We start from the raw sequence: 16,277 nt of genomic DNA on the forward strand, positions 1-16,277 counted from the left end.
TCTTAAGGAGGCTAGTGAGTACATATATAAACCCTTGACACATATTTTTAGGAAGTCACTGCACACTGGAGAGATTCTGAAGGACTGGAAAATGGCAAATATCATCCCATTATATAAAAAGGGTAACAGGGCAGATCCAAGCAACTATAGGCCAGTAAGCTTAACATGCATCACAGGAAAATTAATGGAAGGAATTATTAAGGATAAGATTGAGCAACATATGGCAAGGACAGGAGTTATTCTGAACAGTCAGCATGGGTTCAGAAGAGGGAGGTCGTGTTTTACTAACATGCTGGAATTCTATGAGGAGGCAACAAAGTGGAGCTTATGATATTATTTATCTGGACTTTTAGAAACCATTTGATAAGGTGCAACATGAGAGGTTGGACATCAAATTAAAAGAGGTGGGTACAGAATTGTCTCAGACACAGGAAGCAGAGAGTGATGGTGCAAGGAACCTCATCAAAACTGACAGTTGTTGAGAGTGGTGTTCCACAGGGGTCAGTGCTAGGGTCGGTGCTATTTTTAATATATATAAATGATTTAGATAGGAATATAAGTAACAAGCTGGTTAAGTTTGCAGATGATACCAAGATAGGTGGATTAGCAGATATTTTGGAATCCGTTATATCATTACAGAAGGACCTCTACAGTGGATCGAGACAGCTATTTTAAAATGAGTTCATCATGAACACAGGGACACAGTTGGAAACTTGTTAAGGGTAAATTTCACACAAACATTAGGAAGTTTTTCTTTACACAAAGAACGATAGACACTTGGAATAAGCTACCAAGTAGTGTGGTAGACAGTAAGATGTTCGGGACTTTCAAAACTCAACTTGATGTTTTCTTGGAAGAAATAAGTGGATAGGATTGGCAAGCTTTGTTGGGCTGAATGGCCTGTTCTCTTCTAGAGTGTTATAATAGCTGGGGCAGGATTTGAACTCTGGATTTGTGATGGTGTCAGCTCTGACCTCCATGACGCAGTGCCACCCACAGATGACCAAGTAAAAATAAAATGTTTTGTTACATTTTTCTTAAGATTGAAAAATACACTTATTTTTCAATTTTTCAATTTTTTTTTCCTATTTTTCAATCTTGGGGAGTAACTAGTTGATCTGATGATCAATTTATAATTGGGTTAATTTTTTTTGCAAATTTTATGTTAAAAATAGAGCCAGGAAGATTCACAATGCTACATTAATTTTATTTTAACAAACAAAACCATCTGTTGTCTGGAAGTATTGAAGCAACACGTCAAAAATCAAAGGGTTTTTCAAATAATACATAGTGGGAATCCCTGAAATAATGGGATCACTTAACACAAAGTAATATCTTACAAATGCTTACAGATAGTATTGTTAATGTAGATATTTTGCACCTGCATCGGAACCAAATTTTCAAGGAGGGCAGCCTCTTCTAACACTTTAAATAGTATGTGTAATATTGGTTTTAAACGCCGAATCAGTTGGGCCAGGGATTTATTTGATGATTCGCACACACTTTGCCAAAATGAAAAGCCAATGCTGCTATATTTGGCATTTTGGAGAAATATGGACCACAAATATAGATTTCCCAGCTGCAGTTTAAGAGTTATTACAGGTTAAGTACATCTGTTGCCTCCAGGTAGTGTGCGTCAGGTCACAAAAATTGGTATAGTGGGCAGATTATGTCACTTGCTTGATAGCAGGTCCACAGTGTAGTGGAATCAGTTGCATTAAATGACTAACTGTTTTCATATGTAGAAAATCAAGGCTTCTATTAATATCCCAAACATGAATGTATGATATACCCTGATAAGCAATGTTTTTCTTTTTTAGATGTGTCACTTTGCTTACACATCTATGTTCCAATTGAATATACTCAAAATGCACTTCATAAACTTGACAGTTGCTGTTGTTGTTTGACCAAAAATTGCAAAGTGGATTTAAATTAGCAGATCATGATGTTAAAAGATATGAAAAGTATACCAAGGTTTTTATTTTATTTTTAAAGTATATATAGTAATGTGTTTGGCCAAAAAGAGTTTAAAATACCCTTAGTAGTAATTGTTTTGTGAAAAAGATGACACATGGAAAGGATGATTAAATAAAGTAACTACTAAAGTTTGCATAAATTAACAGAGGAAAAACCCTAAGTGCCATAAGTACTAAAGGGAGTGCATTTTGAGTCCCCACCAGAATGACCTTTTGACAAAATGAGTTGACAAGTAATGCCCCACTAGTGACACCTGGAAACACTGGACTTCCAAGCCTTTATATTTAAAATGTAGGCAGACCTTTCTAATTTCTAAGCTGCTTATCATTGGTAATAAGTAATTTGATCCCATGTGTTCTTAAAAGACATCTTTTGGCAAAGAGGAAATTCTGTGTTTTCCTATCTATCTCGTGTTTAAATCTGGTAATGTAAAATATTCCTGTTTTAGAATATCCTTTTCAACTATAAGACTTCGCATTGGTTATTGTCCTCTTATCTTCTACCTCTATCTTATAGAATGACTCTCTAATCTCCTGTCTGTACTTTTCTTAAATTTGGTCCTTGTTTAAACCTTCTTCTTTCCCTTACAACCTTAGCAAACCCTGTATCACAATCTACACTAAAGTGGGCATCATAATGGTACAGGGCTTACTGCTACTTCTTCACAGGGCCAGAGCTCTGTTTTGAGTCCTGGCCCAAGCATAGTTTCTGCATGTCAGTGTTGTGTTTTTTTTCCAGGTACTCTAGATTTCCTGCTGCATTGCAAAGCCACATGTGTTTAATTAATTCATAACTTTAAAATCGGTTTGTAAGAAGTGAATATGGATATGTGCATGAATGTGCACTGCAGAGGATTGTCACCCCATCCTAGTCAGTTGGCTCAAGAACCTGTGACCTTGAGCTGGACTAAGTGGGCTTAAAAATGGATTGATGGATGGATGGATGAGCTTTATTATTATCCTTGGTTTTTACATATATTCAGGATATTTGTTCCTCTAATGTTCGTCATTTTGTACAGTGTTTATACTGCTTCAGAAATAATTAAATTATCTCATATTTATTTTAACAGTTACTTCAGGCATTTCAAAAATATAAAGAACTCATTAAACGACCAAGTATTAGTAAAGAATTAGTTTCTGAAAGGGAGACATTGCTAGCAAGACTTCTCGACTATGCTAAAGGTATGAATTCTACTTCTTGTCAAAGTTATAGTCTATATATCTAGGGTTTAAAACAAATGGATTATAATACTTTTTTCTCTGTAAACAGGTATTCGCACTGACTTTGACAATCGGAGTCATGGGGTTCCAGGAGAAAAATCTGGTCCACTGGCTGGTAGAAATCTTCCTGAAGTTGTCAATAATATTGTTTGGGTTAGGCAGCTAATACTAAAGGTAATTAAGTTTTTGTGTCATATTTTAATATAATAAATTAAATTTTAAATTTTGAAAGTTTCAGTTGAAGTTGCAATAAGTTGTATGAGTGAAGGGAGGAGTAGATAAAAAGAAAGACTTATGGAGCTTCCTGAAGAAGAGGTTGTGGCTGAAGCATTGAACCTTAAATTAGAAGTTGCTGACTCACTTCTAAATTCTAAGGAAGTTAATTAAACTGTTTATGCACAAACCACTAAATTTGTGTATGTAAACATCTTATTAATTACTTTAGATAAGGTGTCAGCAGAATATACTATAGTTAATAATCAAGGTTCATAGATTTTATTTAGTCATGTGTACGCAAGAAAACATGAAATGTGCCTTCTCAGTTGCATTCAGTAACAGACAAATAAAATACAACAAACAGAGTCAAGACAGGGTAAAACCTACACAGAATTTCTAAAATTGGTTATATCATTCAAGATTTTTATTTTTGTTAAATCTACTTCTAGCAGTTTAATAGTACATTTAACCTCAAGTCAAGTTGGGGAGCGTGCACTGGTACAGTGTGTTGCCGCACCCACTACACAACAAAACAACTCAGTATCTCGGTTTGTAACCCCCCAGGCAGACACGTGGTCCAGTTCCACCTTCAGGGAAACGCGCAACATGGCTGTGGTGCCATAGCTGACGTTCCCTCACAATGCAGGTAATTTGCCTCATTCGGGACTCCATGAGCAACTGCTCATTTGACACAAAGTCAAACCAATGGTACCCAAGGATTTTTCAGAGAGACACAATACCAAAGGAGTCCAGTCTTCATCTCAGGTCACTGGATAGCGTACATGTCTTGCAACCATATAGCAAGACAGGAAGTACCAGGACTCTAAAGACATGGACCTTCATCCTTTGCATAGATATTGGGAGCACCATACACCCCTTTCAGCAACCTCATGATCCCCGTTGCTCTCCCAATCCGTCTACTGTCTTCATAGGAAGAGTCACCAGTGACATGAATGTCACTGCCAAGGTAAGTAAACCTTTCAACCAGGTCAACACTCTCTCCGCAAACAGACACATGGCTGATGGCTGTGCCCAAGAGGTCATTAAAAGCCTGGATCTTGGTTTTTATCCAGGACACTCGCAAGCCCAGACACTCAGACTCCTCACTCAGTCTCTCGAGTGCCCCAATCAGAGCCTCCATTGACTCTGCAAAGATCACAGCATCGTCAGCAAAGTCAAGATCCTTGAATCTTTCTTCACCAACAGATGCCCCACAGCCGCTGGAACCCATGACTTTGCCCAACACCCAGTCCATACAAGCATTGAACAGAGTAGGAGCAAGAACACACCCCTGATGAACCCCAGAATCAACTGGAAAAAACGCAGAGGTCCTGCCTCCACTCTGCACAGCACTCACAGTAAAAGTGCACAGGTTGGCCATGATATCCAGCTACCTCGAGGGGATCCCGCGAACCCTCAGGATGTCGCACAGGGCAGCTCGATGAACTGAGTTGAAGGGTTTGTGAAAATCGACAAATTCTGCAAAGAAACTCTGCCGATATTCGCGTTTGTGCTCCATGAGTACCCTCAGTGCCAGGATGCGGTCAATGGTAGACTTCTTAGGCGTAAAACGAGACTGTTCTGGTCACTGGTAGGTGAGCAAATGATCATGGATCCTATTGAGGACAACAACAGCAACAACAACATTTATTTATATAGCAAATTTTCATACAAATAATGTAGCTCAAAGTGCTTTACATGATGATGAAAAGAGAAAAAAAGACAAAGTAAGAATTAAAATAAGACAACACTAATTAACATAGAATAAGAGTAAGGTCCGATGGCCAGGGAGGACAGAAAAAACAAAAAAACTCCAGACAGCTAGAGAGAAAGAATAAAATCTGCAGGAGTTCCAGACCATGAGTTCGCCCAGCCCCCTCTGGGGCATTCTACGTAACATAAATGAAACAGTCCTCTTTGTATTTAGGGTCCTCATGGAAGGACTTGATGATGATGGTCATGTAGACTTCTGGCTTTTAATCCATCAATGCAGAAATATCATGGTGCTTTGATTAGGTACAGTAAACCGGGAAAGAAACAGAAGAGATAGTAGGGGTTAGTACGGATTTTAGAGCCACCATGAATAGTTATGATAATTAATTGAATATACAAAGTATCAGGATTAAATTTAAATGAAGTTATGAGAAGGCCATGTGAAAGTAATGAGTTTTTAGCAGTTTTTTAAGTTCTCCACTGTATTAGCCTGGCGAATTCCTATTGGCAGGCTATTCCAGATTTTATGTGCATAACAGCAGAAGGCTGCCACACCACTTCTTTTAAGTTTAGCTCTTAGAATTCTAAGCAGACACTCATTTGAGGATCTAAGGTTACGATTTGGAATATAAGGTGTCAGACATTCCAATATATAAGATGGAGCGAGATTATTTAAGGCTTTGTAAACCATAAGCAGTATTTTAAAGTCAATTCTGAATGACACAGGTAACCAGTGTAGTGACATGAAAACTGGAGAAATGTGCTCAGATTTTCTTTTCCTAGTTAGGATTTAAGCAGCTGCATTCTGCACTAGTTGCAAACGATTTATGTCTTTTTTGGGTAGTCCTGAGAGGAGTGCGTTACAGTAATCTAGTCAACTGAAAACACAAGCGTGAACTAATTTCTCAGCATCTTTCAATGATATAAGAGGAGGACGACCCTAGGAAGGACCTTACCTGGCACCAAGAGCAGTGTTATCCCCCTGTAGTTGCTGCAATCCAGGCGATCAACCTTCCCTTTCCAGACAAGGACGACAAGTCCCGTTTTCAAGTCAGTTGAGATGATGCTAGTCTCCAAAATGGAAGCGAAGATTGCTTGCAATGCCAGGAGGACAGCCTTACCACCAGCCTGGAGAAGTTCACCCCGGATACAACAGATCCCTGCAGCCTTTTCCCCACTCAGCTGGTTCACTACCTGTGCAATCTCAGTGAGATTGGGTGGTTCACAGCTAATTGGAGGATCAGCCCCAAGAACCGTGGACCTAGAGATATCCAACGTCCTAGCTGGAGGATCAGCTTTGAACAACTGCTCAAAGTAGCCAACCCAGCAGGTCACAACTGCAGTGTCATCCGGAAGGACCGTTCCATCAGCTGCCCTGAATTTATTCTAAATTGGTAAATAATACATAAGAAAAACTCTGTACTTTTGGAATTATCTCTGATATTTCATTTTAAAAAGACATATGGCACTGGAGAGAAAGGAATTTCTGGAGTGATTTATGTGCATTTTCAAAGTGACTATCCTCCATGATTTTCTGAAATTAAGTTCTGTGTGTAGTGGCTGTGTGTCATTAGTTGAGATAATTTCAGGTTTTTCAACATTACCTTCTGACAAATACTTACTGAGTCATCTATATTAGCCTCAATCAGTTTTGCTGTATGTTCATTAATCTGATGGAGCTTTTTTAAATTTTAGTTTGTCAGACCACTAAACCAGGCAGTGAAGACTGGATCACACTGCGGTGAAATGACAACTTGAGGTCCTTGTCAGCTTAAAAAGATCGAGTTTCCAGAGGGGAAATAAGCTCTGATTGCATTTAAAGTATGTTTGTGTTCCAGTTAATACTGTTATCTAGGGTAGTTCCTCAATATTTATATTTTTTCACTCCTTCTACCTCCTCCCCCAGAATAAGAATGGGTGAACATGCTCTTAACATCAAATATCTTTTCTTTGGTCTTTTTAACAAAAGATTATTTCACCAATTAACCACAGTCCACTTGATATAAATAATGACTTAAATTCTCCTCAGATATCTGTCCTATTAGCATGGTTTCATCAGCGTACTTGATAAAAGAACATTTGTCACTGCTATGTCTCAGGTCACTTTTTTTAACTTCTAGGTTAAAAAGTAAAGATGATAAAGCAAAATGTTGGCAACTGCCTTTTGTTTGAATGAATGACTTTTGAAAATGTATCCTATACTTTGACTGTTTTTGAGCAATTTAAAAGAAAGCCCTGAATCCATAATGTAATAAATTGTTTAACATTCATACTGTTCAGTTTTTCCAATCTGTATGTGAGGCTGGGTGATACTGAACGCTGAAGAAAAGTCAAGAAATAGTGCTCTGACATATGAATCAGGCTTATCAAGAATAAAGTGGAGATTTGATATAAGCAAAGCAGCTGAGCATCTTCCACACTTTTTGAATTGACTTCATCTGTGTCATTAATGTATTTTTCAAGGCATATCATTGGAATGGAGGTGAATGTTACAGGTCTGTAGTCATTCAGACTGCTTGACCTGGAGACCTTAGGAACTGTCATAACGATTTACTGTTTCCACACCTCAGGTAAAATTCTACAGATCAGGGACCAGTTAAAAAGTAAATAAAAAAAAAAACTGGAGAGAGGTACTTAAAGCAAGACATTAGGAGGCAATCTGTTATGCCATATAGTCCCGCTGCTTTGTAGAATTTTACCTGCAGATTACAAAAACTGAAATCACCCATCATGAATTTGAAAGAACCACGTAATTTAAACAGTTTCAAAAAGTGTTTCATTTGCAGCTCCTTGGGCTCCTGTAGCATGTTGGTGGTTCATAAACTACTGTCCTAAATATTTAATTACACTCACATGGTAAATAATATGGATAAAGTGAGCAGTGCAATATTCAGATGCACTCTCTTACATTGGTATTAATGCACCATCTTTTGTTAACATAAAGGCAGACCCATCTGCCTGACTGCTGACTGGAATCTGAGTTTTTGTCTTGCTTTTCACAAACAACCTCTGTGTTCGAGTTGGTATTCTTTAATCAGGTCTTAGTAAAACTCATTAGACAGTTTTCACGGTACTCGTGGAGGTATTGCGCAGATGCCTTCAGCTTATCCAGTTCGTTCTGTAAGGACTGTGTGTTGCTCCTAAAGATCATTGGCACCTTCTCCATCTCAGACATGCTCGAAATCTGCATCTCTTGATTTCTGGGTTTCAGAGTATTTAATTTGTGTGGAATATTGGCAGTACACGGGGCATTACTGATAGTTGATGTCATTGATAGAAACGTGTCCCGGCTGTAGATGAATAATACCGGCCATGTACCTGGGTTTTCATGCACAAGTGTCCCGTTGAGTTGTAAGGAAATAACAGTCGCAACAGAAAACCTTTGCAAATGTTGTAAAGCATTAAAAAAAAGAAAAAAGGTACTTCCAGACTAGTGAATAGAAACTAGTTAATATAAAACCAGAGAGACTAATTTGCAGGATCAAAAAGACTTAAAACAGACACAAAACGGGATGCACTAAGAGCGACCAACTCCAAATAGTGATAATGAGAGCAATACTAATAGTTTTACTTATTTGTGTATTTAGTGACATATAATCAATTGATAACAAAACCACTAGAGATGGAATCGCATTACAGGACTTCTTGTCAAACTTGATGACTGTTGCTACAGTTACTGATATTGTCAACAAAAAGATGTCAGATTACATAACTAGAAATTGTAAAGAGTAACAAATGAGATGACTCTGGGACAATTTTCAGCACAGCTTACCCCTTTTTCTGACAGCTGTTAATGGGCTCTCTCAAAGAACTGGTGCTGTAGAAATGCACCAGCCACAATTTCTGTATTTTTGTTTTCTTCTTTCCCATTTTGTCACTGTATATAAAACATGAGACAAATGAGCCTCTCCTCTGTTTATGAAGTCTAAAACACCCTTGTTCCTTACTATTTGTAGCTGCATTATATGCATTGTCCTAATGGGTGAGTTCTTATTTGTTGTCAACTCTTAAATAAACACAAGCTTGCAATGAGATTTAACCATAAAACAAAATGAAACTTGAGTTGCAGATTGGTTGGACTGAGTTGCTGGACATGTCAGACTATACAACTGGGTGTCATGAGGGTGTGTGGTCACCGCCTCCAACTTGCTAGGATTATGTAAATGAAGTCTGTCTATGAAAATCAGTGCAAACGTTGTTCAATGTGACATGGCCTTAAAATAATTATTACAGTGCATCCGGAAAGTATTCACAGCGCATCACTTTTTCCACATTTTGTTATGTTACAGCCTTTTTCCAAAATGGATTAAATTTATTTTTTTCCTCAGAATTCTACACACAACACCCCATAATGACAACGTGAAAAAAATTTACTTAAGGTTTTTGCAAATTTATTAAAAAAAACTGAGAAATCACATGTACATAAGTATTCACAGCCTTTGCTCAATACTTTTTCGATGCACCTTTGGCAGCAATTACAGCCTCAAGTCTTTTTGAATCTGATGCCACAAGCTTGGCACACCTATCCTTGGCCAGTTTCGCCCATTCCTCTTTGCAGCACCTCTCAAGCTCCATCAGGTTGGATGGGAAGCGTTGGTGCACAGCCATTTTAAGATCTCTCCAGAGATGTTCAATCGGATTCAAGTCTGGGCTCTGACTGGGCCACTCAAGGACATTCACAGAGTTGTCCTGAAGCCATTCCTTTGATATCTTGGCTGTGTGCTTAGGGTCGTTGTCCTGCTGAAAGATGAACCGTCGCCCCAGTCTGAGGTCAAGAGCGCTCTGGAGCAGGTTTTCATCCAGGATGTCTCTGTACATCATCGCTGCAATCATCTTTCCCTTTATCCTGACTAGTCTCCCAGTTCCTGCCGCTGAAAAACATCCCCACAGCATGATGCTGCCACCACCATGCTTCACTGTAGGGATGGTATTGGCCTGGTGATGAACGGTGCCTGGTTTCCTTCAAACGTGATGCCTCGCATTCACACCAAAGGAGAAAAATGAGTTTAATCCATTTTGGAATAAGGCTGTAACATAAAATGTGGAAAAAGTGATGAGCTGTGAATACTTTCTAGATGCACTGTATATTTTACATTGCATGACAGTAATACTTGACACATGGAACTAATGAGCAGAAATGTCTTTCCTTGTAGTACTTTGTAAAAAATTTAAATTTAGTAAAATGTAGATATTGTTTTACTGGTATTTTGTTTTGAAAGCTGGGTTTCTATAAATTATTTTAGCATCAAATTTGAGTATAAACATTATTTTTAAAGTCTGTTTTTGTAAATTACTGACCTAATTTTAAACATAGGCTTCTGCATTAAGTCTTTTTTAACTGTATCAACAATTAGCAGTTTTTTTTTACTTTTGTAATGAAAAAGTATTAATTAGTAAGGTTAAAATAATAACTTGAGGAATAATTTTTTTTTTTTTTGCCATTTTGTTTACTTTAGGTAGATGAAGCAACTAAAATTGCCGGGTCACTGCTTAAAGATTTACCAGCACACCAGGCATTTGAAAAGTTTGGAGGTGAACTGCAGGAACAGTTAATGACATATGAACAAGATCAATTTGATGACTGGTGTCGAGAGGTTCAATCTGGACTTTCTGATCCTAAATCTGGCATGAGGTAAGTGGAATGAATTGCTACTCTGCATTGAAAGAAGTAGGAAAAAAACTTTTGTTATTTATTTTCTTTTTGATGGTTGTAGATTGCAAAAAGTAATTTTATTATACTAACATTTGTGTTAAACACACTGAATAACACTATTTTAAATGTTAAACTTTCTTAACATATTAAATAGAACCAAAATATAACTATTGACTCTTTATCTATTTCTTTATATAACTTATTTATTTAGGTACAGGCCGGCTATTAAAATACACTGATTAACTAGTTATTTACTGATGGAAAAAGCAAAAACTGTAGCCATAGCTTGTATTTTTTGGAAAAAAATTGTCAAATTTGTATTATATACATTTATAGATTTATATTCTTCTTTGGTAGAAATGTAATCGATGTAAATAATCACCCCGAAGAACCAGGCAGGAGGAAGCTTGTCATCTGTCTTTATTTCTTTTTGTGAAAAGGGAGATCCCAGCTGCCTCTGGAGCAGAAGGGATAGCCCCCTAACAAAAGGCACAGCCATTATTTATACACCCAGCTTACATAACAGATTTGTATATAACAGTTATATTATATAATGGAAATACATGTTAATGGCTACGTAAAAAGGAGCCTTGATCACATAGTACAATGCTTCACTGATTTGTAAAACCTTAAAAGTCATGCACTAGCCACGTGCTGCATGCCTCACATTCCTTACTCTAATTCAATAAAGCCTCATTCCCTCGCAGACACTCATACTCCTGTGTATGTGCCGCTTGTTAACTGGTAGGCTGAGGTCACTGCACACAGGCACACGCAGCTGCTCGCAATCACCGTGATGTATGGGCACGTGGAATGTCTCATTTTGCCTGGTCAGCTTGAGGCCTGCATATTTGAGATTTACAGCCTGCTCGTTCTCCAGAGCTGTTTGAAGTTGTGCGTTTGAGTGTTTGTGTAACGTCTTTGTCTGGTCAGACCCCTGTTCTTTCCCTCAGAATTTTGAAGCAGTGGTTTGTGTTTTATTTCACAACTCTGACTAGCAATACAGCGTGAGCAGTGAGGCATTGCAAATGGCCTAACATGAAAGCTTGTTAGGAGCACTTTTATCCAAAAAAGCAAAGCTAGAAAAATGCCCAAGCCTAAACATTAGATCACAACAAGACAAAGACTATGCAACAGTCAGGTTTCTGTGCATTCCACAATGCCTCAAATGCCATCAGAAGAGAGGAGAGGTCAGTTGGGCAGGGTGCAAGTAGGCATATCATGTACCATCATTGCCAGACACTGTGGATTAAGTCTTTCCACCGTGACTTTCTGTGACTGCAGGAATATTCTACATAGCTTTAAGATGACTGTTGAGGATTTAATTGCTTTTTAATTGCTCTTTACAGTCAAACCAGAGTAATTGTGTGGGCTTGCTTACCACTACAGGCAAACAACAGTTCCACCTCATTGAGGGAAGGCTAAACAAGGTGTGCTATTGGAATGAGATTCTACAGCAAATCATACAAATCATATTCTCCATATGAGACAACACAATCTGAACTTACAGCAAGACATTGCCAGGCCATATACATTTTGAGTTCAAAATTGTCATGAGGAATTAATGCTGGTTTGCAACTCCAACCTTGGCATATCTTGTTTCCTAACCGCCCTGTAGTGTTCCTTGGAGAATTTTCTGAATTGCAATATCTGGAGACTTGACCCTGTACCTGACAGTAGCCAACAAGTTTGTCAGACCCTTGCTCAAGAATAGAATAACATCCTAATAACATCTCTGTGTCAGAGGTGTCCAGCAGAGGACGTCATACAAGATCCTAAAAGAAGCTAGATGGCAATTGTTGTTATTCTTGCTTTTATTGTTGTACTGTTTTGTTTTCCTCTTCTTATTTGGTTATTGTTATTTCTCTAATGAGAGTTAAAAAGTCAGTCCAACCACTTGTCATCAATGTAGTGTATACAACCAAATTTTATTTTGTTGCCTGTATTCAAAATGCTGAGGTGTCATGAAGAAGTTACATACCTTTTGCAAGATGTCTTCACTGAACCATTTCAAGTATAATCTTAAAGTTTGTTTTTCATTTTTGAAGTTACCACTGTAAAAGTACTTTTTGAGTGCTTCATTTTTGTTGTTTAATTGTAAAGTGTTGCTGTATATGAATTAGACTTTTTGTGAATGAACTTGAAATATTCCAAAAACCATTCCCCCTGTTCTCATTAATTCTACAGATAAAAATTATATTTCTAACAATGTATTTTAGAATGCTAAAAGACGGATAAAATATTACCCTCCATGGTGATAAAAAATTTTAATCTTTCTCAGGCTTGCAATTCTATATAAAAGCAGTTAAGCTTGAGTATGACTTAGGGAAAGCTTTTATGATCTGATATACAATGTTAAGCCAGAATAATGCTCAGGACAGTATTCTGCTGCCATCTACCAAACAAAATAACATCATGCTGAATATTTGTCTCTGTTCTGCCACTATATGGTAAGTCATCAATATTCCTGAGTGGGGCACCAGTTTTAGTACAAATTGAAACTGAACATGGAAATACTAAAATATATTTTCATATATATATATATATATATATATATATATATATATATATATATATATATATATATATATATATATATATATATATATATATACTGTATATATATACTGTATATATATATATACACATATACATAGTATTATATAATTTCATCCAAGAATAGTGTGATTATCAATTCTATGGAAATTTAAACAAAGATAGCATATAGAAGTATTGATTAAAAGGCCATCTTTTCTCTTATGGTAGTTAATGTTTTAGTAGAAAGAAATTGAACTAATCATGTATTATATACCAAAAACAGATAAAATAAAATAAATGTTCTACTTCAAAAGTAATAATAAACAGATCTTTAATAAGAATGTGCTGATTTTAAGGTTTCACTCTCTATTAAAGTCTATCCATTTTCAATCTAGCTTTTTCCTGTTCAGAGTCATGGTAGCTGTTGTCTGATCTGGCAACACTGGGCACACCAATCCTGGACAGGGTGCCAGGCTAGCGGTGGGTACACTTGTGCACACATTTACTCACTCCAGGATGAATTAAAATCGTCAGTTAACCCAACATACAAATTTTTGGTACATTTGAAGAAAACTGATGTGCCTAGAGAAATACAAAAACAGACACAAAGAAAATGTTCAAACTATGTACTGTATAGAAAATGACCAGTCTGAGATATAAAGATAAAAATACAAATCTCTGGATCTGTGAGGCAACTGCGCTAATCAGAACACTGTAATTTATATTTTACCAGTGGTTTACCAGTTAATAAGTAAGATATGTATAGATTTGCTCATATAGTCAACAAATGAATATAGTACCAGAGGAAAAGTCACACAAATTCTGCCTGGCAAATGCTTTTTTATCATTGAAATTGAACCTTTACATTCATGAAAACCTTAACTTATTCAGTCTGCAAAGTAGCAATGCTGGGAGTGGGGTTGAATTCTGAGAAGTATGCAAAATAAAGCCAAACGTGTTATGCAATCAAATTTCATACATTTCACACCGCATAAAGTGGTCAGTTTAAGATGCAGTTCATTTTTAAGTATTAATGCTCAATAATTATTTTATATACTGTAAATGTATGTGGCCATTTAGACTTCAGTAGTTGTCTTGACAGACTGTCATCCAATTTTAGCCCTTATCATACTTGGTTATTTTCTAAACATGATGAAAAAAATACATGAAATACAAGATTAAATATTTAATAAGATACTCATATCATACATAAAAATTCAAAGAATTATGTTGTGCATATACAGCATGCTGTCAAGCTGGACGTCTTGAGGTTTTTAAAATTTGGCTTCAATATATTTTGAGTATATTGTGCCACACAGTGGTTCTTTATATTAACAACTGTAGTGTGCTGTTAAGCAGTAGATTTTATCTGTCTTGATAGCCTTTTCTGTTACTTTGGCTTTTATGATTAAGACATTTATAAATGCACCAATGTGTGTTTTATCAGTCATTGATTCTATAGGCATTTATTACACAAAAGCTTAATTACAGTATACAGTATCCAATAATTTTATTGTTTTTAGAACTTCACATTTGGAAAAATCTTTTCTAGTGTTTTCATTTTAAAACCCCTTTGTTAAAAATTTTTTTGAATTTACTAGACCTAGAAGTTTGGATGCAGAATTACATTTTAAATTAATTAACCTCTTTTTATCTTGATAATGCTTTATAGCCATAACTGCATGATAACTTGGATAAAAATATTTCATTATTTTTTAAATGAATCTAAAAAATCATTTTAATTTCTTAACAGAAAACCTTTCAAATGTATTTTAACTACTTGTATAGCTTACAGGCAAGCAGTCGTGTTATGGAGCTCGATCATATGGATGGAAAACTAAAAATACAGTATTCTGATCGGGTTATATCTCTTCTGCGAGAAGTGAGGCAACTTACTGAACTGGGATTTTCAATTCCAGCTAAAATTCATCAAGCTTCTAAAACAGCAGAAAAATTTTATAAACAGGCATTGATACTAAAACAGGTAAGTACTTCTCTCATAAAGTGAGTATTGAAATGTGGAAATTTTTAAGATACTGGCTCTCAGCAGAATCTCATTACAGTGCTTGCATATGATTCTAGGTGGCTCATTTTTACAACACAATTGATGAACAGATGATTCCAAGTCAGAAACCAATGATGTTAAATTATGCATTAGCTTTTGAACAGATCATAAAGGTAAGGGAAACAGATTTATGATTTTCTTGTGAACCTAGAGTGCTCACATTAATTAAAAGTAATTAAACTATTTAGGGATAAAAAAATACACATTTGTTGCGTAATCTTATTCTAGTAAAAAATCCCCACAGTGAGATACTGAATTGTGTAGCCTCTGCAGTTTGATAAGGGAGTCCTCATGATTGCACTTTTTGACAACTAATTAAAGGAAGGAGCTTTGCCACTGTGTCCAAGGACAATTATTTGTAATCCTGGTGAGGCAGACATTATTAACAAAACAATTCAAATTTTAAATATTATCTTTTAATTGCCTCAAATTTTTAAATAAGCATAACTCAGAATTTTTTCCATAGACTTTATATCATTGTAGATATATCCTAAATATAATACATGACATTTGGTCCAAGAGTTCATGAAATTTGCGTCAATAGTCTGCTACAGTTAAACATTCGTTTTAATTAATAGGTCTGCCATTATACAGAATCCATGCTGTGTAACTATTATTAGCAGTCACTAAGCTCCCAGATCATGCTATACTTTGCAGCATTATTTTTGTATTAGTGGGAGCTCTGACCAGATTGTATAACATTTTTGGGGGTCTTGGTTCCCTGTCCTAGGGATTGGAAGGGGTACTTTTTTTATTCCAATACCCCCTAATCAAATACCTCAGAATGTTATTCAGACCCAGATAAGAAAACATGGAAGCCACAACTTTGCTGTAGCAGCTGTACTCTTCAATCTCAGTATTTGTGTAAGAGTAAAAGTAGCAGTATGCCAAGCTG

The 16,277-nt window shown here is 36.4% G+C and overlaps 1 protein-coding gene across 1 annotated transcript in view; it reads left to right on the forward strand.

The window, feature by feature from the left end:
* The window catches only part of LOC120523157 (cytoplasmic dynein 2 heavy chain 1), a 417,821-nt gene that overhangs the window by 16,893 nt on the left and 384,651 nt on the right, over positions 1-16,277 (forward strand). Inside the window, exons 10-14 of the mRNA XM_039744175.1 lie at positions 3,047-3,158; positions 3,247-3,371; positions 10,583-10,758; positions 15,106-15,301; positions 15,400-15,495. Of these exons, the coding sequence (XP_039600109.1) occupies positions 3,047-3,158; positions 3,247-3,371; positions 10,583-10,758; positions 15,106-15,301; positions 15,400-15,495 (705 nt within the window). The remainder of the gene's footprint in view (positions 1-3,046; positions 3,159-3,246; positions 3,372-10,582; positions 10,759-15,105; positions 15,302-15,399; positions 15,496-16,277) is intronic.

The sequence above is a fragment of the Polypterus senegalus genome, chromosome 2 (genome assembly GCF_016835505.1).
Source record: "Polypterus senegalus isolate Bchr_013 chromosome 2, ASM1683550v1, whole genome shotgun sequence".
Classification (NCBI taxonomy): domain Eukaryota; kingdom Metazoa; phylum Chordata; class Cladistia; order Polypteriformes; family Polypteridae; genus Polypterus; species Polypterus senegalus.